This window comes from Piliocolobus tephrosceles, chromosome 16, assembly GCF_002776525.5.
Source record: "Piliocolobus tephrosceles isolate RC106 chromosome 16, ASM277652v3, whole genome shotgun sequence".
Lineage (NCBI taxonomy): Eukaryota > Metazoa > Chordata > Mammalia > Primates > Cercopithecidae > Piliocolobus > Piliocolobus tephrosceles.
The window spans coordinates 29,454,421-29,479,327 of record NC_045449.1 but is presented as its reverse complement, the minus strand read 5'-3'; the positions used below and the strand labels follow the sequence as shown (position 1 = coordinate 29,479,327).

Below are 24,907 nucleotides of genomic sequence, written 5' to 3'. Positions count from 1 at the left end.
CTTCTCCCTGTGTCCTCCTATGGCCTCATCTTTGTGTGTGCTCAGGGAGGCAGTGGGGGTGGGAGGGACAGAGAGAGAGCACTCTGGAGTCTCTTCCTCTTTTCACAAGGGCACCAGTTCTGTTTGATTAGGGTCCTACCCATACAAACTCACTTATTAACCTTTATTATGTCCTTACAGGGCCCATCTCCAGGCCAGGCATGGTGGCTCACGCCTGTAATCCCAGCACTTTGGAAGCCCTAAGACAAGAAGATCATTTGAGACCAAGAGTTCGAGACCAGCTTAGGCAACATAGTGACAGTCTTCTCTCTACAAAAATTTAAAAAAGTTAGCCGAGTGTCAGGTACCGTGGCACACACCTGTTGTCCTAGCTACTCAGAACACTGAGGTAAGAAGAGCACTTGAGCCTGGGAGTTTGAAGATGTGTAAGCTATGATCACACTACTACACTCTAGTCTGGGCAACAGAGTGAGAACCCGTCTCTAAAAAATAAATAATAACAACAACAACAACAACAATAATAATAATAATAATAATAGAGCCTATATCCAAATACAGCCACATTCGGAGTTAGGGCTTCAATATATAAATTAGGGCAGAAGTGTCCAATCTTTTGGCTTTCCTGGGCCACATCGGACAAAGAATTGCCTTGGGCCACACATAAAATACACTAATGATAGCTGATGAGCTGAAAAAAAAAATCGAAAGAAAATCTCATAATGTTTTAAGAAAGCTTACGAATTTGTGTTGGGCTGCATTCAGAGACATCCTGGGCTGCATGCAGCCTGTGGACCAGGGATTGGATAAGCTTTAATTAGGGGAAGGGCACAATTCACTCCATAACAGTTCCAGACAGAAAAAACTGCACGTGCAAAATCACTGATGCAGGAAGAGCCATGCCTTGTAAGAACTCAGAAAAAGCCAGCAAGATTTAACCTAAAGAGAGGGGTGGCTGGACGTAGCAAGGCTGAATGGACCATTATAAGGAGTTTTCTTTTTTCCTGCACGTAAGGGAGCCATTGTGGGGTTTGAGGGTGAAGAGCAACAGGCCAGATTTTTTATCTGAAAAGATAACCCTGGCTGCATCGTGGAGAATGGGTGGAAAGAGGCAGGAATGGAGACAGGAGGGTTCATCGGGAGGCTGTTGTAGTGGTCCAGGCAGGCAATGATGGGGACTCTGACCAGAGTGGGGCGGTGGAGATGGGGAGAGCAGATCCAAGCTGTGTTCATGAGGATGACTCCGCAGAGCTTGAGACTGCCCGAGCAGTAGAGGGAGAGGAGAGTTGGCAAGGGAGATCCTTCGTTTCAGGCAAGAGAGCTCAAGTTCATTGCTGTCTGCTTCAGTTCCTCATCTGTAATATGGGGGAAAAAGGGTTACAAGAATTAAATGAGTTATGTGGAAAAAGCACTTAGAACAGTTCCTGATTGATTGATGTCATTATCATGGTTATTGCTTTACAGGGTTGATGACTGTAGAAATGGTTTGCTTTTTTTTTTTTTTTTTTTTTTTTTGAGACGGAGTCTGGCCCTGTCGCCCAGGTTGGAGTGCAGTGGCCAGATCTCAGCTCACTGCAAGCTCCGCCTCCCGGGTTTATGCCATTCTCCCGCCTCAGCCTCCCGAGTAGCTGGGACTTCAGGCGCCCGCCACCTCGCCCGGCTAGTTTTTTGTATTTTTTAGTAGAGATGGGGTTTCACCGTGTTAGCCAGGATGGTCGCGATCTCCTGACCTCGTGATCCACCCGTCTTGGCCTCCCAAAGTGCTGGGATTACAGGCTTGAGCCACCGCGCCCAGCAATGGTTTGCTTTTGTACTCAAGTATTAATTGAGTTGATCCATTTTATTTATTTATTTATTTATTTATTTATTTATTTATTTATTTATTTATTGAGACAGAGTTTTGCTCTGTCATCCAGGCTGGAATGCAGTGGAAAGAGCTTGGTTCACTGAAACTTCTGCCGCCTGGGTTCAAGCGAATCTACCACCTCAGCCTCTCAAATAGCTGGGACCACAGGCGCATGCCACCATGCCTGGTTAATCTTTCTGTATTTTTAGTAGAGACCTGGTTTCACCATGTTGGCCAGGCTGATCTCGAACTCCTGGACTCCAGTGATCGGCTCCCCTCGGCCTCTCAAAGTGCCGGGATTACAGGCGTGAGCCACCACGCCCAGCCTTAACTTGACCCATTTTTTAAAAGGATACTAATTTCTAGGCCAGGCATGGTGGCTCACACTTGTAATCCCAGCACTTTGGGATGCTGAGGCTGGGGAGTTGGGGAGTCTCTGCCTGAGTTCAGGAGTTTGAGACCAGCCAGTGAGAACTCGTCTTTAAAAAAATGAAGAAAAATAACCGGGCAGGGTGTCGTGTGCCTGTAGTCCAGGCTACTCGGGAGGCTGAGGTGGGAGGATCGCTGAGTCCGAAAGTTCGAGACTGCAGTGAGCCGTGATGGCGCCACGGCCCTCCAGTCTGGGCGAAGGAGTGAAACCTTGTCTCAAAATAAAATAAAATTAAAATGGGACTAGAATTCTTGTTGTGAAGAGTCGAAAGTTGACTGTGTCCTCTACGACCCTGGGAAAAAATAAATGTGAAGGCTGCTGAGAGGCGGGAGGAGCACCAGGTAAACCCGTTTCTAATCCCTGAGGCCGTGCGCAGCGGGACGCTTCTCCTCCCCAACAGCAGAGGGCGATGTGGCCGGCGGCGACCCCGCCCGACCACGGAGATGGCGCTCTGTCTGCCGGGCTCTTTCTCCTCCACGTGGGGACGCAGGATGGCGGCGGCAGTGGCGGTGGGTGTGCGTGGATGGGGGCGGGGGGCGTCGCGCGGGGCGCTAGGGCCCGGGTCCCTGAGGCCGGAGGGAAGCGAAGTGGGGCTCTTCCGGGCGGGCGACGAGACTGACTCCCGCCCCGCTTTCTCGCGCAGGACGAGTCGGTGGCGCGCGATGTGCAGCGGTTGCTAGTGCAGTTCCAGGATGAGGGCGGGCAGCTGCTGGGCTCCCCGTTCGACGTGCCCGTGGACATCACCCCGGACAGGCTGCAGCTCGTGTGCAACGCGCTACTGGCCCAGGTGAGCGGCTGGCCAGGGCGGTCTCGCATCTCCACCCCCGGCGGGTGCGGTGGGGGAATCAGATGACCGAGGGTCTGCGGTTCATGGTCCCCGCCCTCAAACGGACTGTGGTGACCCACCCGGCGTGAGTTCCCACCTATGTCAGAGATGGAATCAGTGGCAAAGCGCTTTACACGCCAACCATCGGGGTCCACCTGCGGAGACGGGCCTAGCTTTGAACGCATTGGATACTGTATTTCATTGATTCCTTGTCACAGTCCCCCAAGATGGGACACGTTAGTATCTCCATTTTACAGCGTGGCCCGGAGGGACTCAATTATTTACACGATGCTATGTAGTAGGTAGCAGATTTGGAATTGGAACCCAAAACTATCTGAATACCCCTGCTTTTTTTTTTTTTTTTTTTTTTTTAAGAGACGGAGTCTCGCTCTGTTGCTAGGCTGGCAAGCTGGAGTGCAGTGGTGTGATCTCGGCTCACTGCAATCTCTGCCTTCCGCGTTCAAGCGATTCTCCTGCCTCAGCCTCCCAGGTAGGTGGGACCACAGGTGCGAGCCACCACTCCCAGCTAATTAGTAGAGACGGGGTTTCACCACGTTTGCCAGGATGGTCTCCATCTTTTGACCTCGTGATCTGCCCGCCTTGGCCTCCAAAGTGCTGGGGATTACTGGCGTAAGCCACCGCGCCTGGGCTTTGCTTTTAAACTTTAAGCCAGTGTGTTTACTGAAGAGCTGCCCTGGGGACAGGGAAGGTCCTTAAAATTGCAGTTCCTGGACTCCATCCCAGGCTTACTAAACCAAACTCTAGGATGAAGCAGAAAGTCTACATTTTTTAACAGGCTTTTTGGTTGCTTTTTACACAAATACAGTGTGGTGTGGTAGTTTGGGAAACACTGCATAATGCTATATGTTAATCCTATCTTGGACCTAAAGAACCTGAATTAATCATTGGCAATAGGACATCGAACAAATTACTTAGTTGTTCTGAGCCTCTGCTTTTGAAACTGTCCGAGGGAATATTAGTATCTGCTTCCCAGGGTTGTTATGAGATGCAGATAAAGAATTTCAGGCCGGGTATGGTGACTCATGCCTATAATCCCAGCACTTTGGGAAGCTGAAGTGGGCAGATCACTAGAGGTCAGGAGTTCGAGACCAGCTTAGCCAATATAGCGAAAACAGTCTCTACTGAAAATACAAAAATTAGCCGGGCATGGTGGCAGGTGCCTGTAGTCCCAGTTCCTCAGGAGACTGAAGCAGGAGAATTGCTTGAACCTGGGAGGCGGAGGTTGCAGTGAGCTGAGATTTCACCACTGCACTGCAGCCTGGGCGACAGAGCGAGACTCCATCTCAAAAACAAAAAGAAAAAAGAATTTCCAAGTGCTGTGTAAGTGTCCTACAACTGCTGTTCAGTGATTTGAAAGGTCTTGCTCGGCTGGGCACGGTGGCTCACACCTGTAATCCCAGCACTTTGGGAGGCCGAAGCAGGTGGATCACCTGAAGTCAGGAGTTTGAGACCAGCCTGGCCAACGTGGAGATTGCGCCACTGCACTCCAGCCTGGGTGACAGAGTGAGACTCTTGTCTCAAAAATAAATAAATAAATAAAAGGTCTTGTTCAATGGGCAATGATGGGGGTATCCCTAGCACAGTGGCTGAAAAGAAGAAGCTTCACCTCCCACAGCTCAGTGGGGAGCATCCCTGGCAGATGGTGCCCTTGCACATCCTTTGATGAAGGGTTGCCCTTTACCATTGTCCTTCAGGAGGATCCCCTGCCACTGGCTTTCTTTGTCCACGATGCTGAGATCGTCTCCTCACTGGGGAAGACGTTGGAGTCCCAGGCAGTGGAGACTGAGAAGGTCCTAGACATCATTTACCAGCCACAGGCTGTCTTCAGAGTCCGGGCCGTGACTCGCTGCACCAGCTCCTTGGATGGTCACAGTGAGGCAGTCATTTCTGTGGCCTTCAGCCCCACGGGAAAGTAAGGACAGCTGCAGACTCATGGAGGGGGTATGTGGGGGTGCAGCCTCTGCCTGGTGTGGGGAGGGTCCCCCAGAGTTGTAACTGATGGGGCCTCAGGGCTGCCTACCATAGACCCAAGCTCTGGACTCAGCTTGCCATTAAGGGACTTCCTCAGTAGGGCATGGTCCCCAAAGGCTAAGGACCCCTGCCTTGGACAAACCTTTCTTGGACTTGATTTCTCAAGATCTGAGCTGTGTGACTTATATAAATCACTTAACCTTTCTGAGTTAATTTTTCATCTGTGAAACTGGGATTAGTTGCTTATCTCAAACTTAGGAAGGCAATGAGAACTTCAAAAGCTGGTTATAGCTGTGGAGAGGAAAGAAATGGCCTTCTGGGCTATTCTCCCAGAGGGCGGCATCATTATTCTTTCTCCTTTTCAGGGTCGAGGAAAGAGTCCAGTTCCATATTCTGTTCACAGAAAGTGATTGAATAGGTGGCAGGAATGCACATATGCAGTATCAAGCATCCTCTGTTCTTCCCCAGGTACCTGGCCAGTGGCTCTGGTGACACCACCGTGCGCTTCTGGGATCTCAGCACAGAGACACCACATTTCACATGCAAGGGTCAGTATGCAATTAGCCATTTAGGGGATCTTCTTTTTTTTTTTTGAGACAGGGTCTTGCTCTGTCGACCACGATGGAGTACAGTGGTGCAGTCACAGCTAACTTAAACTCCTGGGCTCAAGCCTCAAACTCCTGGGCTCAAGCAGTCCCCCTACTTCAGGCTCCAGAGTAGCTGGGACGACAGGCACTTGCCACCACACCTGGCTCGTTTTTTGTTTTCATAGAGATGAGGGTCTCACTTTGCAGATTACAGCCCCTTAATATCCAGCTGGTGGCTGTCTGTTCCTAGGTAGAGACCATGTCCTTGAGCGCAGCCAGCCACTTAGACACAAGCAGAAACTACACCAAGGAGTCAATATGGGACGTGGGGAAAGGCTGACTGACTGGTAGCAAGGAGAAGCTGATTTAAGTCCTGCCTCTGCCACAGTGGTTTTCAAACTTGAGCACCAGTCAGAATCACCTCACCTTGGGGCCTTGTTAAAATACAGATTGCTGGCCAGGCACAGTGGCTCACGCCTGTAATCCCAGCACTTTGGGCGGCTGAGTCAGGCAGATCACAAGATCAGGAGATTGAGACCATCCTGGCTAACGGTGAAACCCTGTCTTACTAAAAATACAAGAAATTAGCCGGGTGTGGTGTTGGGCACCTGTAGTCCCAGCTGCTTGGGAGGCTGAGACAGAATGTCGTGAACCTGGGAGGCAGAGCTTGCAATGAGCCAAGATGGCACCACTGCACTGCAGCCTGGGTGAGAGTGTGAGACTCCATCTCAAAAAAATACAGATTGCTGGCCAGGCGTGGTGGCTCATACCTGTAATCCCGGCACTTTGGGAGGCCAAGGCAGGCAGATCACTTGAGGTCAAGAGTTTGAGACCAGCCTGACAGTGAAACCCCATTTCTACTAAAACTACAAAAATTAGCCAGGCATGGTGGCATGTGCTTGTAATCCCAGCTACTCGGGAGGCTGAGGCGGAAGAATCGCTTGAATCTAGGAGGTGGAGGTTGCAGTGAGCTGAGATGGCACCACTGCACACCAGCCTGGGCAACAGAGTGTGACTCCATAAAAAAAAAAAAAGAAGAAGAAAACAAAAAAAATACAGATTGCTGGGTCCCACCCCCAGAGTTTTGGTTCTATTGGGCCTGGGTTAGGGCCTGGGAATTTGTGTTTCTAACAAGTTCCCAGGAGATGCTGATGATGCTGCTCTCGAGACCACACTTGAAGAACCACTGCTATACCACAGATTGGTTGAGTGAACTTGTGTGTGTAGGGCATGTTCCCTTTCTAAGCTTCAGTCTTCTCGTCTGGCAAATGAGGATGATACTTCTTGCTTTGCTCCATACCTTAGAACCCTTGTGAGAATAACAAGGGATGACATGTACGAAAACACTTCATAGTATGTGTCAAATAAGGAATCATTAGAGAGTGATGGTGTTACCCGTACAGCAAGATGCAGAGCTCTAATACTTGGGGTGCATTCTTTCCATTCCCAGAAAGCCTCATCACTCCTTTTGTTAGATCATTCATTTATTCAAATGACTAAGGAGTACCTGGCACCTGCCAGGCACTGCTGGGCACTGGGGATAAAGACAGATGTAGTCCCTTATTTCTCCCTCCTCTGCTTTCTTAGGACACAGACACTGGGTCCTTAGTATATCGTGGTCTCCAGACGGCAAGAAGCTGGCCTCAGGCTGCAAGAATGGCCAGGTAGGTGGTGCTCAGGTTAACTAGGCAGAGACTCAAGGGCGCCTTCCCCAGGGGACAGTTCAGAATCAGGTTCAGGAGTCTTTGAGGAGGGTTGGGTGGGAAGTGGTAGGCAGGGATTTTTGGTGGAGCCAGAGACCTGTTGGGGAGGATTATTCAGTGAACTTTTGTCCTTCAGATTCTCCTCTGGGACCCAAGCACAGGGAAGCAGGTGGGCAGGACCCTCGCTGGCCACAGCAAGTGGATCACAGGCCTGAGCTGGGAGCCCTTCCATGCGTAAGTGACACTGATGGAGCTGGGACACATGAGTCAGGGGATCAAAGACATCCCCTTTCCCTGCCCAATGCATAGAAGTTTTACATGAGGGGACGAGATGGGCATGACTTGAATGACCATGATGGCTTGGCAGGCATGGGAGAAGGGTATTCCAGGTGCGGACCTGCGTTGCTGCTTGGGAGAGGCTGCTCATCACAGGATCTGCTTGTTGCAACCACCTTGCAGTGCAGGCAGGTCTTGGTGTCAGAAAGCTGTCAAGAGATTGTCCATGGCCTTTGAGTTGGGAATGGGGAGGTGCCATGGGCAGACAGATGTTGCCAGGTCACAGATGAGGTCACATCTCCCTTCTCTGCAGGAACCCTGAGTGCCGCTATGTGGCCAGCAGCTCCAAAGATGGCACTGTGCGGATCTGGGACACAACTGCAGGCCGCTGTGAGCGCATCCTCACCGGGCACACCCAATCGGTCACCTGTCTCCGGTGGGGAGGGGACGGGCTTCTCTACTCTGCCTCCCAGGACCGCACCATCAAAGTCTGGAGGGCTCATGATGTAAGCACTGGGAGGGTTCAGTAACCAGTCCAGAAAATCGCAAGTCACAAGATGCTGGCACTCAGAACAACCTTGACATCTGCGAGTTCAGTGTTTCCCAGATGTGTGCTGGCAGCCCCTGGTCAATGGAGGTGTTTTGGGAATGAGGAGTTCTGTGGTTGGTGCTGCACCATAGTGTAGATTGCAGAGTCCCCGTGAGATCGTCACACTCTGGAAATTCCTCCTGTAGGACACCTGTTGAGCTTTGTCAGATCTACCATAGCCCAAACGTATTGGACTGGAGCTGTTTACTCTGACATACCTAACTCCTGTTCCGTGAAACATTTTAATGATCTGGACTCCATTTTACAAGTGGGGAGAGACTTGACCCCAGAGGGGTGGTTTGATTAAGATCACAGTGCATGAGTGAAGATGATTCTTAGTCCTGTACCACCATCTCCTGGGGCTAATCTCCTAGGGGTGGGGAGGAGTGTGTGTGTCTGACCTGGCTCGCTCTGCCCTAGGGTGTGCTGTGCCGGACTCTGCAAGGCCACAGCCACTGGGTGAACACCATGGCCCTCAGCACTGACTATGCCCTGCGCACTGGGGCCTTTGAACCTGCTGAGGCCTCAGTTAATGCCCAAGACCTCCAAGGATCCTGTGAGTGACTGGGAGAAGGAAGATCTGGGGCTGTTTGGAAAGGCACCAGTTCTCTAGCTTAATGGGGAGTGTTTGCTCTTTGTATCAGATTTTCTAATCAGCCTTCTTCCTCATCTCCTCTTCTCTCCTCCGGTACCTGGCCACAGTGCAGGAGTTGAAGGAGAGGGCTCTGAGCCGATACAACCTCGTGCGGGTGAGTGTGTGCCAGCCACATGCACCCCCAGCTCTGTACCGGTCCTTAGCCAATCACTAAAACCCTCTCAGACCCTTCTCCATTCTAGACTCAGCTCAGAATGTACCTGTTCCAAAAAGTTGTTCTTCATAATCCTAGTTTGCAGTCCTAAAATATTAATGTGCTACAGATCATTTTATTTCATTTTTTGTTTAGTTTACTTGCTTACCTATTTATTATATTTCCAACATGCTTCTTTTTTATTTTAGTTTATTGTTTTATTTAAGATTGTTTACACATTCACGTTCAAAAAATACAAAAAGGTAGATCACAAAGTCTCCCATCTATTGTAGCATCCAGTGCTACCAATATCCTGAATCACCTTCCAGAGATTTAATATGCACACATACACGTGTCTATATACAGTATATATGTATGAGCACACACACATACTTACATACATAAAATCCTGCTCCTTTTAACACATTATTTTGTGCCTTGCTTTTTCTGTAATTGTGTATCTTAAAATTTTTTTTCTACATGCACGTAGTTTCTTTTGCCTTTTGGATGAAGTGACTCGCCTGGGATCACGTGCGAGTGAGTGGCCAACCCAGTCCTCATTGCTTCTAGTGCTGGCCTCTCTGTGTCCCTGGCATTGAGTAATCAGGGTGTATGTTTGCTGCCAAAGTCGGGCCCTCCTCCTTCTTTCTGAGACCACACCCAACACAGTGTGCTGTCTGCCTCCCCTAGGGCCAGGGTCCAGAGAGGCTGGTGTCTGGCTCAGACGACTTCACCTTATTCCTGTGGTCCCCAGCAGAGGACAAAAAACCTCTCACTCGGATGACAGGACACCAAGCTCTCATCAACCAAGTGCTCTTCTCTCCTGACTCCCGCGTCGTGGCTAGTGCCTCCTTCGACAAGTCCATCAAGCTGTGGGATGGCAGGACGGGCAAGTGAGTAGGAGTGGGTACTGCTCCTCTGTAAGGAGAGAATAGTGGGAGGGGCTTGGTACTGCCACTTAACTAGCTGTGTGGCCTTGGCAGGTGTTTGGATTTTCTAAGCCACTGTTTCCTCTTCGGTAATATGCAGACCTCCTACGTCTCAGCTTTGTTACAAGGGTTTTTTTGTTTGTTTTAGAGATGAGTTTCACTCTTGCCTGGTGTTCAAGTGGCTGGAGTGCAATGGCACCATCTTGGCTCATTACAACCTCTGCTTCCTGGGTTCAAGTGATTCTCCTGCCTCAGCCTCCCAAGTAGCTGGGATTACAGGCCTCTGCCACCGTGCCTGGCTAATTTTTGTATTCTTAGTTGAGACAGGGTTTCACCATGTTGACCAGGCTGGTCTTGAACTCCTGAGCTCAAGTGATCCAACTGCTTCGGCCTCCCAAAGTGCTGGGATTACAGGTGTGAACCACCACATCTGGCCTAGTTACAAGGATTTAATGAGACGGTATATTTGGGACCTGCACTAAATGGTCACTAAAAATGCTAGTTCAGGCCACGTGCGATGGTTCATGCTTGTAATCCCAGGACTTTGGGAGGCCAAGGCAGGCGGATCACCTGAGTTCAGGAGTTTGAGACCAGGCTGACCAATATGGCAAAACCCTATCTCTACTAAAATACAAAAATTAACCAGGCGTGGTGGCACATTCCTATAATCCCAGCTACCCCGGAGGCTGAGGCAGGAGAATCGTTTGAACCTGGGACACAGAGGTTGCAGTGAACCGAGATCACACCACTGCACTCCAGCCTGGGCAACAAGTGAGACTCTGTCTCAAAAAAGCTAGTTTATGTCTTAGGAGAGAAGTGATCTTAGAGCTAGCTGAAGTGGTAGGGCTGTAGCCCTGGAGAAGGTGAAGTGGTGGTAGTAGGCTTGTGGTACAATTGTTACTTGGACCTCCTCAAAGTATGGGCCACAGACCAGCGGCATCAGCATCACATAGGAGCTTGATAGAAATGCAGAGTCCTGGCCCCAACTCAGACCCTGTGGATCTGATTCTTCATTTTAATAAAGTTACCAGGTGACTCTGCTACGCACTCTAGTGTGGGAACCCTTCGTGTGATGAGGCACAATGCCCTTGGGGTTAATCGGATCAGAGGAGAGGCAAAGGCAGAGGCAAGGGGAGAAAAAGAGCCAGCAGAATACCTTGTTGGGGTTGAAGGGGGACCTCTGCATCAGTCACTGTGTTTTCACACAGCAACCCTTTAACATAGGTAATTGGGTTCCTTTTTAAAATAAGAAAACTGAGTCTCAGAGAGGCCTGATGGTTTGTCCAAAGAGAAACAGCTAGACTGTGTTGATGTGAAAGTTCAGGTGGGCCTGGCCCACTGTTACTCCATGCCGCCTGTCAGCAGGCACCTGCTGCTTGGGGGGATGTCAGGCAGATGGGCTAAGCAGATGGCCACGTTGGAGTCTAAGGCATGCAAAGTTGTGCAGGTATGGAGGGCAAGCAAGAGGCATGTTAGAAGCTACTCATTTGCAGAAGTTTTACAAATTGTAATGACTGGTAATGATTAAAATGGTCTGGGATGGGGACCAGGCAGTATGATTTTGCAAAAGTTCCCAGGTATTTCTAACAAATAGGCAAGGTTGAGAACCATGACCGTGAGCATAGGGGAACCTTTAGATGTGTTGGAAGATCTAACTCAGACTAAGATCCATCATCGTCTTCTGGACCAGGTACCTGGCTTCCCTACGCGGCCACGTGGCTGCCGTGTACCAGATTGCATGGTCAGCTGACAGCCGGCTCCTGGTCAGCGGCAGCAGTGACAGCACACTGAAGGTGTGGGATGTGAAGGCCCCGAAGCTGGCCATGGACCTGCCTGGCCATGCGGATGAGGTAGGGCCAACCCTCGGGCAGAGGAGGGGTTGGGATTGGAGCCTGGCTGTCTCCCTCTCACCACCTCACCTGCCTCCCTCCTCTGCCTCCCTCCTCTTAGGTATATGCTGTTGACTGGAGTCCAGATGGCCAGAGAGTGGCAAGTGGTGGGAAGGACAAATGCCTGCGGATGTGAGTGTGGGGGAGGTGGTGGTTGGCGTGCTTGGCCCTCCTGACCCTAAGCCAGTCCCTCTTTGCACACTTTCCGTGACGGCATAGAATTCCACAGCGCCCTCCAGGTGCTCAGACTGTCATGAGGAGGTGTGTGGAGCCAGGCTGTCAGTGGGCAGGTGGGAGGGCAACCGGAATAACAGAGGCCATAGGATACCCTCTCAGAGGGTGCGTCCAAGTCTTTCTGTCACTGGACTTCAGAGTCCCAAGACCGGAGTTCAAATCCTAGTTCTGCCAATGAGTAATTACAGAGAACTTGGTTCATCAGTCTCTTGGGAATTATCAAACCTTCATAGGATCAAAAATAGGAGGGTAAGCACTGGAAGCTAAAGTGTCGTGTGCTTATAAGGGATTGTGACTGTTTGGTGGTGGGCATCCCAGGGGCCAGGCCCTGGGTGGAGGTCCTGGCGGCAGCAGACAGCGGGTGGGCAGCCTGAGTTTGGGTGGCCAGAGCAGAGACGGTCGCCCCGCTCTTGGTGAGTCTGAGGGTGGACCACAGGCCATCCGTCAGGTGACACTGGGATTATATGACAGCCTCCCTTTCGTGAGGTGGAATCTCCATCCTGACACCCTTCCCTTCTCCACAGATGGAGGAGATGAGAAGGCCTGCAGTTCTCTCTGACCCCCACCTGGACTCGGCCTCTGCCAGCCGCCTTTCCTGCCAGAGAACAAAGACTCGGGTGGCAGCGCACACACCCTTCCCACCAGTGGGGACCTGAGAATGCGCGTGGCCTGCTGTCCTCGACAGACCCGAGTGGGGTCTTCCCACAGATCCCTGCTTGTGGCACACCCCAGAGCCAGAAATCGAAGGTCACAGGAAGTTGTCACCGAACTTGGCCTGTGTCCGCTACTCTATACCTTACTGGTACAGACAGGGGTGGCGGGCGGCCAGGCTCTGTGAGTGGGCCGCTAGTGTCAGCTCTGTACAGGGTCAGACCCCAGGTTCTATGACCAAATAAATAGCTTATGTTTTGTGTGTTGGGTTCTAATTCCTTGTCTTAGAATCCCCAGGACTCTATCAAGGACTGTGCTAAATCAGATTGTCCAGCCCCCTCCCTTGCACTGGACTACGCCAAAACCACACTGACCAGACACTTGCCTTCCCTGTCTTCCCCCGTGTTGGTAAGAGAGAGGCCAGTTGTGATAGTGGCCAAGGAGAATCTAAGGCTGTATTGTGCACTGCAGTAGGCACCGGCCATATGTGGCTGCTGGCATGAAATAGAAGTGCAGTTCCTCTGCCACACAGGGTAAGTAAGGCCTCCAGTATTGGACAGCACACAGAAAGGTTTTCGTCATTAAGAGGGTTCTGCTGGCCAGGCCTGTTCTAGGGGACACGTCTGCCTTCCCATAGCACACTGCCTGAGGCCCTGCCAGGCACCAAGCACTTCCCTGGGCCCTCAGGACAGAGCGGGGAAGGTGATGGTTCTTCCAGAGGATTCCCTCAGATGGGGAGGCAGCAGTAAGCTCTGAGCCGAAGTGGGTATGGTTGATAACAGAGGATAGTTCTCTGCCACATGAGAACTTTCAAGTAGTGAAAGGAATTCCCATCAGGACTCAGACTGCAGGCTGAGATCTTGCCCTGAATGCACCCTGCCTCCGCTTTCTCCTGCATCCCATGCTAAGCTGGGTCATGGTATGAACTACTCAGATTGGATCTCCAAACCATCCTTGTATAAACTGCTCAGAACTGGCATATTGCTCCTTCTTACCCTCCTCCACCCTTCGTGCTTTTGGGTTTTGCGCGTCACCTAGCTGCGGTGCTTGGCCTCCACCTTGCACATCTCTGCAGTGAGGCTACATGAGAAGCGAACAAAGCTATCAGCCGCTGAGCTCCTTGGTGTCAGGTGCTTGTCTGCTGTGCCCTCAGACTGTACCAGGCCTGGAAAGTTCTCAAGCCCCCACACTTTTGATGAGGAAACAACACAAGAAGCTTAAATGATTAGCCCGCACCCTCACGTCCAGTAAGAGGAAGAGCCGGGATTAAACCAGGCCCTTCCCCGAAGCTTATTGTGCACTTTGTACCACATTCCTTCCTCCAGAGCTCAAGCTAGTTTGACAGCTCATGGGCCACCACTTCTGTCCATGACAGCTATTTGTGTTTTTTTCTGGTGTAAGAGGCTTTTAGTCTTACAGCACCAGTCTCCCTGCCCCTGTCCCCCGCCCCACTGGGGAAGGGGTGACGGCAGCATCCTATTGCCTAGCTGCCTGTTTTCCATCTCCCTACTCAGGTAGAGTCCGTCCTGGTGGAAGCTAGGAGGTGGGTGTCGGCCAGCCCATCTGAGGCTGTCTGCAGCATAAAGCAGATTTGAGGGTGCTGGATGGCCTGCAGTTCTTTAATGAGGGACCTAGACCCAGCCCAGATTTGGGGGAGGACAGTCTAGCAGCTGTGGGCAGTGGCTGAACCTGGCCACTGGGATGTCTCCAGGTGAATGGGGCCCCTATCTATCTAGCCTTGGCCCCAGCCCAGGGATGGGGTTCCCATACCACTCTGCCAGGCCCTTGGGCCCGCATGGTGCTGGTGGTACGGTAAGACTCATGGTTCTGGTTCCTAAGGGCCCGGGGCCAAAGCTGAAAGTTGGTGAGGGGTGTCCTGGGGCCCTCCCTGTTAATAGGGAAATAGGTATTCCAGATCCTCCAGCCTCCGCATCTCCTCCAGCCCGATGGACACGATCTTTCGCTGGGGTTCCTTGCGCCGCACGGTGATCTGGATGGGGTTGTTCTCAGGGAAGCTGCTGAAGTCAGTGGCCAGGGTTGCAAACTGAAGTGAAACAAGAAAACCCTTCAGAATTCCTTCCCAGATCTGAGCCTGGCTCTCTTTCTCTATCACCTCCTTTTTTTTTTCTGTCTGCTAACTCAGACCTATTCTAAACAGCCTTATCCAACCTAGCCATTGATGCAGGAAACAGGTACAAAGATGCATGACTCAAGCCTGTGCCTCCTCAGTTATGGGATGTTTCCAACCAAAGAGCTGTGTGTACTCAGGCCTCTATACCCCTGTACCCCTACCCACACCCGGCTGTTCCCTTCGTCCCCCTTTAGCCTCTTGTCTTCCCTGTTTCTTTCAATGCCCTTGACTTCCCAGCCTACTCATAATTATTGGCATTGAGTTGCAGAGTCTAAAAACCAATGGCTTTGGAAGGGGAACATTATAGTGATGTTGAAAAATACGTTCGTTGAAAAATATGATGTTGAAAAATGCATTCCTAGTGGGCCCCAGAGTGGCTTAATCTGTAAACCTCCCAGAAGCATGCATCCTGGAATTGATGCTTCTTGATCCAAGCAGAAGGAAAGCTAGCCAGATGAGACATGTGGGTATAGGGATGTTCCCAACCTCCAAAGCCCTGGTTCCCTGGTTTGGGACTTCTCTCCACCCCCAAGGCCCCTCTTTTCCCAGGGCTTACTTTGTAGGGCTTGCACCACTTCCCCACCCCAGCTGTGTTGGCTGCACGGACAGTGAGGCAGTAACATGTGTTAGCCTTCAGCTCCATCAGCTTGACAGTGGTACCCAAGATCTTGTTGAAGATCCATGGACGATTCTTTGCCTTGGGCAACTCATTCTCTTGTGTCTGGGCCACCTCCTGTAACAGGACCTGGTAGAAACTGACCGGCTGCTTGCCCAAGGCGTAGGTCCAGGAAATCTAGGGAAAGAGAGAGCCCCAAGGCTTCCTCATACCTGTCCTGTCCTTCCTGTCCCCTCACCCTCCCAACTGGGGTCAGGATGTCCCACACCCATCCCCTGCTCCTGCTGGGACCCAGGCAAGTCAGATGGAAGGTGCAAGGTACTGCAGCACTGAGTGTGGCAGCCCTGCCCCGCAGCATGTGCTACTCTCCTGGGCAGCCCCGCCCACTTTAGGGTGCACCCTCGTTCCATATTTCTTCTACACCGGGGTTCCCAACCCTTGGGTCATGGACTGATAGCAGATATCCTGTGCAGAACTGGATAGCACAGCAGGAGGAGATCGGTGGGCGAGCAAGCGAAGCTTCATCTACATTTACAGCTGCTCCCCATGGCTCACAGTACCGCCTGAGCTCCGCCTCCTGTCAGATCAGCAGCGGCATTAGATATTCGCAGGCGAGTGAACCTATTGTGAATTGTATGGGAGAGATCTAAGTTGAATGCTCCTCATGAGAATCTAATACCTGATGATCTGTGACTGTCTCCCATCACCCCCAAATGGGACCCTCTCGTTGCAGGAAAACAAGCTCAGGGATCCCACAGTTTTTACATTATGGTGAGTTGTATAATTATTTCATTATATATTACAATGTAATAATAATGGAAATAAAATACACAATAAATGTAATATGCTGAATCATCCTGAAACCATCCCCCCAACCTGATCCATGGAAAAATTATCTTCCATGAAACCAGTCCCTGGTGCCAAAAAGGTTGGGAACCGCTGTTCTAGACTCTGTCAGCTGACCTTAGAGATCTTCTTAACAACTAGGTCCAGAGAGGGCAAGTGACTGGTCCATCATCACACAGCAATTAAGTGACAGCCAGAGTTCAAACCTATAGCCCCAGAGCCCATACACTTTGTACTACAATGGTTGCTAAGCCTGGTTAAGCATCTCAGAGAGGTTTTATAACTGCAGATTTCTGGGCCTGCTGCCTCCTATCTGGTTTCTCCTCCATTTAGGCCAGTGGTTGTCAAACTTGGTGTGCATTAGAATACCCCGGAGGACTTATTAAAAGATAGATTGCTGGCCTCCGCCCCAAAAGTTTCTGACTCAGGAGGCCCAAATGTGATGGAGGGAGATGAGAATTTAAATTTCTAACAATTTGCTGAGTGATGCTGACACTGTCCATCTGGAGAGCACTTTGAGAAACACTGCTCTGGGCCATCCAACAGTGGAATTCCAGGCATCTTCCCAAGATACAGCTCGAATTGCTTTCATCATCTGACGTGAAGCTTTGTACAAAGCTGTTCCCTGTTAGTTACAGAAAAATCTATACAGTATCCTAACAATGGAGTACTCTGGAAGATGACCCCAGACTAACATTCCCCGTCCTGACTCCTGTCTTCACTTCCCATGGTGTAGGACGGTGTTGTTCAGTGTGTAGCCTGCAGACTGGCAGCACCAGCATCCTCCGCGAATCTGTCACTAATGCAAATTATCAGGTTTCACCCCAGACTCTCTAGGGAGGAGGCCTAGGAATCCCGAGGAGCCTCACTGGATCCCAGGTCCTCATCCAGGGCTTCTCACGCTTTCCTGTTCCTACAGATCACCTGCCATCTTGTTCACATTGAGATTTCCTCCCACACTTTCCTGTGAGCTTTTGCTAGGGTCCGCCCCTCCAGGGAAGGCCTTCCCTCCTCCACCTCTAGATCTTTACGTGCTACCTCTGCTTCCCAGCTCAGATGTTACCAAAAGCCACCAAGCTTATTCCTGCATCTGGAAGTAATGTATCTTTCCTCTGAATTCCTAATAGCACTTGGTCTGAACTTTTCCTACAGCACTGAACCCTTTCTGTCTTGCCCTGGAGTTTTTACAGACACATCCTCTCCCTTCCTAAACCATGAAATTGAGGTCGAGATGCAGGTGGCAGGCACCTTCTCACTACCCATGGAGCTCAGCTCAGTGCCTGGCACAATAAGCCTCTGCTGAACGCATGAGCAAGGGAAACGCACCACAGCTGTGGAATTGCTGACAGTGTGCTCAAAGATGAAGGGGGTGTCCGGCAGGTCCACAACCGCAGAAGATTCCGAGTGCGTTGAGGAGGTTTCTGTCTCCAGCTCAGGGTTGTCGAGGTCCAGCAGGCCCCTCGTGGCCATTTGGCACTTAGATGGGCATGGGCAGGGGCCGAGGGCCAGGTCCTCCTTTTCTGTATTCTTGGCCATCGGGGAGAAGCTGAGTTTGTTCAGCTCCCCCTCCAGCATCCCTGCAAAGAAGCTGCTGTTGGGCTGGGTCACAGCTAATTTGATGGGGTTCGGCAAGGTGGATGAGAAGGCAGAGATGCTGGTATCATCAGAGCTGCAGTCTGAATCATCCACTGGCATCGGCTTCCTGGAGCAAGAGGGGAGACAGGTGAGTCAAATGAAGGAGGCCACCCCAGCCCGTTCCACCTGAGGGCTCCTGAGGACAGGCCTTGGGCCTGACTTACCAGCATGCCCAGCCATTTGCAAACAGCTTGGAACAGCCTCATTGCTCTATAGCATTGCATTAGACTCACCAGGGCACTTACTACAAATGCAGACTTTTAGTCTCTGGTCCCCAGTTAGCATGGGACTAGGGAATCTGCATCTTTAACAAGATTCTGGCTGGGCGCGCCGGCTCACGCCTATAATCTCAGCACTTTGGGAGGCCAAGGCAGGCGGATTACTTGAGGTCAGGAGTTACAGACCAGCCTGGCCAACATGGTGAAACCCTGTCTCCACTAAAAACACAAAAATTAGCTGAGTGTGGTGGTGGGCGCCTGTAATCCCAGCTACTTGGGAGTCTGAGGCAGGAGAATTGCTTGAACCCGGGGGGCGGAAGTTGCAGTGAGCTGAGATCGCACCACTGCACTCCAGCCTGGGTGAAACTCTGTCTCAAAAAAAAAAAAAAAAAAAAAAAAAAAAAATCCTTAGAAAATCCTGATGCAAGTGTTCTGAAAATTACAATTTAAAAAACATGCTAAAATGGCAAGTCCTCCCTCCAAATGGGGTGCAAATGCCCCAGGGAATAACCACAAAGATCTACTGGGGTATGGAAGTAATACATTCAATTTCACTAATATTTATTTACTATTATTTAAATTTTAAAGGAATCATTAATATTTACTTACATTTTAGTAACATTTAATAATACCTATTAATATCTAGCATGTAAAATTAACAGGAATACAAATACACATATGGGCCAGGTGTGGTGGCTCACACCTGTAATCTCAGCACTTTGGGAGGCCATGGCGGGTGTATTACCTGACGTCAGGAGTTCAAGACCAGCCTGGCCAACATGGCGAAACCTTATCTCTACTAAAAATACAAAAAATTAGCTGGGCATGGTGGCAGGTGCCTGTAATTCCAGCTACTTGGAAGGCTGAGGCAGGAGGATCACTTGAGCCCGGTAGGTGGAGGGTGCAGTAAGCCGAGATCGTGCCACTGCACTCCAGCCTGGGCAACAGAGCAAGATCCCGTCTCAGAAATAAATAAAATAAAACAAATGTACATATGTTGGGGTGGATGCTCAAAAACTTATTTCTTCCACTCTGAATTTTTAAAAATTATGAAGTATTTTAGACTTACACAAAAATATCAAGAATATTATATTAAACCTCCATTTACTCCTCATCTAGCTTTATTTTAAATTGTGTATTTATTACTCAATGTGCGTCTCTATAGGTTTCTTACACATTTATGTTATCTCTAGGCAAGATCTATTATTTTTCACGTTTGTAGATGTTGTATAAATAAAAGATATTATTCAGCACATATCCATCTGCAACTTGCTTTTCTCACTCGACTTTGTGCTGACATTCAACTATATTGACACATGTAGCTCTGGTTCAGTCATTTTTACTGTTATATGTTTTCCATTACATGGATATTTGTTTTTGTTTCGTTTTTTTGAGACAGGGTGTCCCTCTGCTGCCCAGGCTGGAGTGCAGTGGCGCAAACTCCTGGGCTCAAGCCATTCATCCACCTTATCCTGAGTAGCTGGGACTACAGATGCACATCACCATGTCTAGCTAGTTTTTGTACTTTTCTGTAGATGCAGGGTTTTGCCATGTTGTCCAGGCTGATCTCGAACTCCTGGGTTCAAGTTATCCTCCCAAAGTGCTTGGATTATAGGTTTCAGCCACTTTGCCCGGCCTATATGGATATTTGTTTTGTTATCAATTATTTGCTATGACAAAGAAAAACCTTGTACATGATCCCCATCACTTAATATTTTTTTTCTGTTTTTACTCTCTTTGTTTTTTTTTTTTTTTGAGCCAGATTCTTGCTCTGTCACCCAGGCTGGAGTGCACTGGTGTGACCTCGACTCACTGCAACCTCTGCCTCCCTGGCTTAAGCGATTCTCCTGCCTCAGCCTTCTGAGTATCTGGAATTACAGGCCCATGCCACCACATCTGGCCAACTTTTGTATTCTTAGTAGAGATGGGGTTTTACCATGTTGGCTAGGCTGGTCTCAAACTCCTGACCTCAGGTGATTTGCCCACCTCAGCCTCCCAAAGTGCTGGGATTACAGGCATGAGCCACTGCCCCCAGACAAATAAAAAATATATATATTTTTTAACTGATGAAGAATACCAAGCCAAAAAGTTTGGCTTTCAAATCTTTTTTTTACCTTTACCCAAAGTAAAACACACTTTCCATGGTAACTTAGTACAGGTATATATACACCTATAACTAAAACAAACATTTCGCAGACCAATACTTACTCTGTGTGCAATGGGCTCTGGAATTTCCAATTATATTATAGTTTATTTGTTTGTTTGTTTGTTTGTTTTTGGGACGGAGTCTCACTCTGTCGGCCAGGCTGGAGTGCAGTAGTGTGATCTCAGCTCACTGCAACCTCCCCTCCTGGGTTTGAGCGATTCTTCTGCCTCAGCCTCTCAAGTGGCTGGGACTACAGGTGCGACCACCATGCCCAGCTAATTTTTGTATTTTTAGTAGAGAAGGGGTTTCATCATGCTGGCCAGGATGGTCTCGATCTCTTGATCTCGTGGTCCGCCCGCCTTGGCCTTCGAAAGTGCTGGGATTACAGGCGTGAGCCACTGCACCTGGCCAGTTTATTTTTATGATAGTGGTCTTCACCAACTAGAAGGACTTCTTGACCCATTAATAGGTCACAATCCACAGTTTGTGGATCCCTTACTCCCAGCCAGCCTCCCATGTCTTGGTTGATCCTCCGCAAGTTCCAGCCTCATCAGCCTCCTTCTGAGAAATCCTGATTAGCCCAGATGGACATTTGGACAAGGGAGAGCGTAGGACAATCCTATGCTAGCCCTTGGTGGACATTTGGAATAAATGATTCCCCCACGAAGGTCTTTCGTAGACTGAAGAGTCTGGGTATTAGGCTGCTAGGCACTGGCTACATACTGAACATCTCCTCCTCCTGATGTTCACAATAGCTCTGCTGGATGGGTGTTAGCCCCATTTGGCAAATGAGAGGTTGAAGGTCCCTGATCGATTTTTTTTTTTTTTTTTTTTTTTTTTTTTTTTTTTTTTTTTTTTTTTTTGAGACGGAGTCTCGCTCTGTCACCCAAACTGGAGTGCAGTGGCCGGATCTCAGCTCACTGCAAGCTCCGCCCTTCAGGTTCACGCCATTCTCCTGCCTCAGCCTCCTGAGTAGCTGGGACTATAGGCGCCCGCCACCTCACCTGGCTAGTTTTTTGTATTTTTTAGAAGAGACGGGGTTTCACCGGGTTAGCCAGGATGGTCTTGATCTCCTGACCTTGTGATCTGGCCATCTCGGCCTCCCAAAGTGCTGGGATTACAGGCTTGAGCCACAGTGCCCGGCCTTTTTTTTATTATTATTTTTTTTAATACAGAGTCTTGCTCTGTCTCCCAGACCTGTGGCCGGAGTGCAATGGCACAGTCTTGGCTCACTGCAACCTCCACTTCCCAGGCTCAAAGGATTCTCCTGCCTCAGCCTCTCGAGTAGCTGGGACTACAGGTGTGTGCCACCACGCCCAGCTAATTTTTGTATTTTTAGTAGAGATGAGGTTTCATCATGTTGGCCAGGCTGGTCTCAAATGCCTGACTTCACCGCCCGCCTCAGCCTCTCAAAGTGCTGGGTTTACAGGTGTGAGCCACCCCATCTGGCCTCCGATCTTAATTAACTTGTCTAAGACCATAAATCTCTAAGTGGCAGAACTTGGATTTGAATTTGGGCTTCTAGCCCAAGATTCCCAGTATACCATGAAGTTTCCTACAAGTATCCATCACTTTAGCCATACCTACTCGCTTATGGGCACTTTCAGGAATGGACACCACATTCCTCTCATAGAATCAAGACCAGCTATGTAGTTTGTGGGGCCCAGTGCAAATTGAAGTACATTGAGCCCCTTATTCAAAGATTATGAATTTCAAGATAGTAACAGCAAAGCATTAAACTAAGCACAAGCCCCTTGTAAGTGCAGGCCCATGTGTGCATAGGTCTGCACAGGTCACTCACCCATAAAAATACCCTGCATGAGTCCGGGCGCGATGGCTCACGCCTGTAATTCCAGCACTTTGGGAGGCCGAGGCGGGCGGATCATGAGGTCAGGAGATCGAGACCATCCTTGCTAACATGGTGAAACCCCGTCTCTACTAAAAATACAAAAAATTAGCCGGGCGTGTGGTGGGCGCCTATAATTCCAGCCGCTCGGGAGGCTGAGGCGGGAGAATGGCGTGAACCCAGGAGGCAGAGCTTGCAGTGAGCTGAGATGGTGCCACTGCACTCCAGCCTGGGTGACAGAGCGAGACTCCGTCTCAAAAAAAAAAAAAAAAAAGAAAAATACCCTGCATGTAATTCTCCCAGCCCACATCACCCTGCACCACCACCCCTTCACTGGCTAACTCCATTCTTTCCTTGGAGACTCAGCTCAAATATCACTTCCTTCAAGAAGCCTCCCTCAACTGCACCCAGTCTCAAGCTATACTAAGCCCCTCTGGTCCCTCAAGGCATCCTGTCCTGGCACTTACCAGACTATGCTGTATCATTCTCGTTATTGTGTGATCCCCGTCCTTTCAACCCTGACCTCCACACGCCAGACTGGGAGCTCCTTAAAGGCAGGGACTGTGCTTTCCAGCTGTACGTTCCTAGAACTCCAACACTGGGCCAGACACCTTGCAGGTGCTCAAAGAGTTTTGTGGAATGAAGTAGAGGAAACCCAGACTTGGTGAGGAGGAACAGCAAAACCCAGTCCGAAGGAAGGCAGGCTACTGGGAAACAGTCGGGTAGATGAAGTTACCAAACAGGGAGGGTTGAGAAAGAGGAGCCATGGGGGTGTTGGGGGTTTGGTGATGGTGAGGACCACAGCCAGACAAGGCAGGACAAGAACACTGTCAACAAAACTGACTAATTCAGGAAGGCCTCCTGGAGTGGGAGTGCCATATGCCTCCAAGAAGCGATTTGGGGCTTAGGAATACATACATAGATCCAACCTGCTCACACACTCTTCTCTGGGAGTCAAGGAACTGGGTTGTGACAAGTCATGGAAGTACAGCTTCTTTAAGTCTCTCTGCCCAGCCCCTGGCTCCAGCCTTTCTTAGAAGCTATAGGCATGGTGGCTCACACCTACAATCCCAACCCTGTGGGAAGCTGAGGTGGGAGGATTGCTTGAGCCCAGAAGTTCAAGACCAGCCTGGACAACATGGTGAAACCCTGTTTCCACATAAAAAAAAAAAAAAAAAAGAAAATGAAAATGAAAATCACCAGGTGTGGTTGTGGTGCATAAATAGTCCCAGTTACTTGGGAGGCTGAGGTGGGAGGATCACTTGAGCTCAAGAAGTCAAGGCTGCAGTGAGCCGAGATTGCACTGCTGCACTCCAGCCTGGGTGACAAAGCAAGACCCTGTAAAAAAAAAAAAAAAAAAAAAAAAGAAAAAGAAAGAGAGAGAGAGGAAAGAACCAGATTTGTGTCTTACGGTAGGTTGATGGTATTATCCTCCAAGAAGTTGACCAAATTGCCCTTTGAGGAAAGTGGGAGTCCTTTGGTAGTGACGCTACGGTTCATAGACTTGGGGTTTGGAAAGGGTTTTGGCATTTGGTCGAGGGTATTCATCATGTTGAAGTTTTCTTTCTTCAGTACAGCCTCCTCCCCATCTCCCACTTGATGGAGTGCCTCTGATGCCATCTGGTTTGTTTGGGATGACAGCCGTCACTGTGCAGGACAACCCAGCTGACCAGAAGCAGAGAGAAACTGTGGGGGCAGTGGCCCACCTTTAGTCTGGGCAGGATGCGGGTGCAACGAGCTGACTTCATAATCATCACAGAGTGTAACAATTACAGGCCAGCCTCCCCCCTTGATTTGAGGCTACTGCTGTCCCGCTAGCTATGTGGCTGGCCAGACCAAGGGCCAGTGTGACTGAGAAGCAGCATCATGAGAGGGGTAAAACCAAGGAACAGACTGCATGAGCCGTTGGGCCCCTTCCAGCTCTAATACTCCATGGTGAGAGCAGCCCTGCCCTTCTCTGAAGATCTCAAAATGCCTGATACCTGTGCCCTTCAGCACCGCCCTGCGAAGGAGAAGGATGGTGAGAGACAGGCACGGGATGTAGGGGATGGCGGTGTGGCCCTGAGAGATAGGCAGTATTGGAAAGTGTCTGTTGGGGAGGGAAACTTTGTCCGTAGATGTTAAGGCTCTCTATCCTGAAACCACAGGTGGCAGACTCCACTGTGCCCAGTAGGTTGGGAAAAGGGAAAGCCCAGACGGTTCATAGGGGTTCATGGCTCACATATAATCAGACTTCACTGCTAGAATTCTAAATGTGCTACACCGACACTCCCAAGTACCTGCCTGTGTGGAGGGACAATGGTGGCTGTTTCAGCAGGATACAGAGATGGGCCACACGTGATCTCTGCTCTCAGAGAAATCACGTTACAGTAGGAAAACATGTACATAGCTTCATGGGTGGGGAGGGGAGCTATTAGAAAGCATTGGCTCTGCAGTCAGATGTGGATGTGAAATCCAGCCCTGTGCTGCCTAGTTGGGTGACCTTTGGCAAGTGACTTAACCTCACGGAACCTCATTTTCTTCAATGGTGAAACAGGGATAAAAAATAGCGCCTCCCTCACGGATTTGTGATGAGATAACCATGTACAGTTTTATTTCTTCCTGTGGATGAGGCAAAGAACGTTTAAAAATGCCAAATTATATAATTTTGTGTGTGTTCTATATAACTAAGGTTTTCTGCCTTAAAAATAAATAAATAAATAAATAAATAAATAAATAAATAAATAAATAAA

At 49.7% G+C, this 24,907-nt stretch overlaps 2 protein-coding genes across 3 annotated transcripts; one reads left to right on the top strand and one right to left on the bottom strand.

Annotated features, from left to right (window-relative positions):
• The first annotated feature begins 2,709 nt into the window (after nt 1-2,709).
• Nucleotides 2,710-13,741, top strand: NLE1 (notchless homolog 1). 2 transcript variants are annotated; one of them, XM_023192857.1, is made up of 13 exons: nt 2,710-2,782; nt 2,917-3,060; nt 4,815-5,061; nt 5,560-5,639; nt 7,266-7,342; nt 7,518-7,615; nt 7,971-8,163; nt 8,667-8,802; nt 8,949-8,995; nt 9,725-9,927; nt 11,654-11,813; nt 11,914-11,984; nt 12,611-12,999. In XM_023192857.1, exons 8-13 carry the CDS (start codon nt 8,715-8,717, stop codon nt 12,621-12,623), a joined length of 582 nt encoding a protein of 193 aa, XP_023048625.1. In that variant the 5' UTR covers nt 2,710-2,782; nt 2,917-3,060; nt 4,815-5,061; nt 5,560-5,639; nt 7,266-7,342; nt 7,518-7,615; nt 7,971-8,163; nt 8,667-8,714; the 3' UTR covers nt 12,624-12,999. The 2 variants fall into 2 exon arrangements, with proteins under 2 accessions (XP_023048625.1, XP_023048624.1); XM_023192856.1 differs by having other exon boundaries at nt 2,716-2,782; nt 4,815-5,032; nt 12,611-13,741.
• A 594-nt stretch (nt 13,742-14,335) lies between these two features.
• On the bottom strand, nt 14,336-23,909 carry FNDC8 (fibronectin type III domain containing 8). The gene is made up of 4 exons (XM_023192858.1): nt 23,587-23,909; nt 17,657-18,032; nt 15,425-15,661; nt 14,336-14,781 (listed from the first exon to the last, which is right to left on the bottom strand). Exons 1-4 carry the CDS (start codon nt 23,793-23,795, stop codon nt 14,629-14,631), a joined length of 975 nt encoding a protein of 324 aa, XP_023048626.1. The 5' UTR covers nt 23,796-23,909; the 3' UTR covers nt 14,336-14,628.
• Between the last annotated feature and the right edge of the window lie 998 nt (nt 23,910-24,907).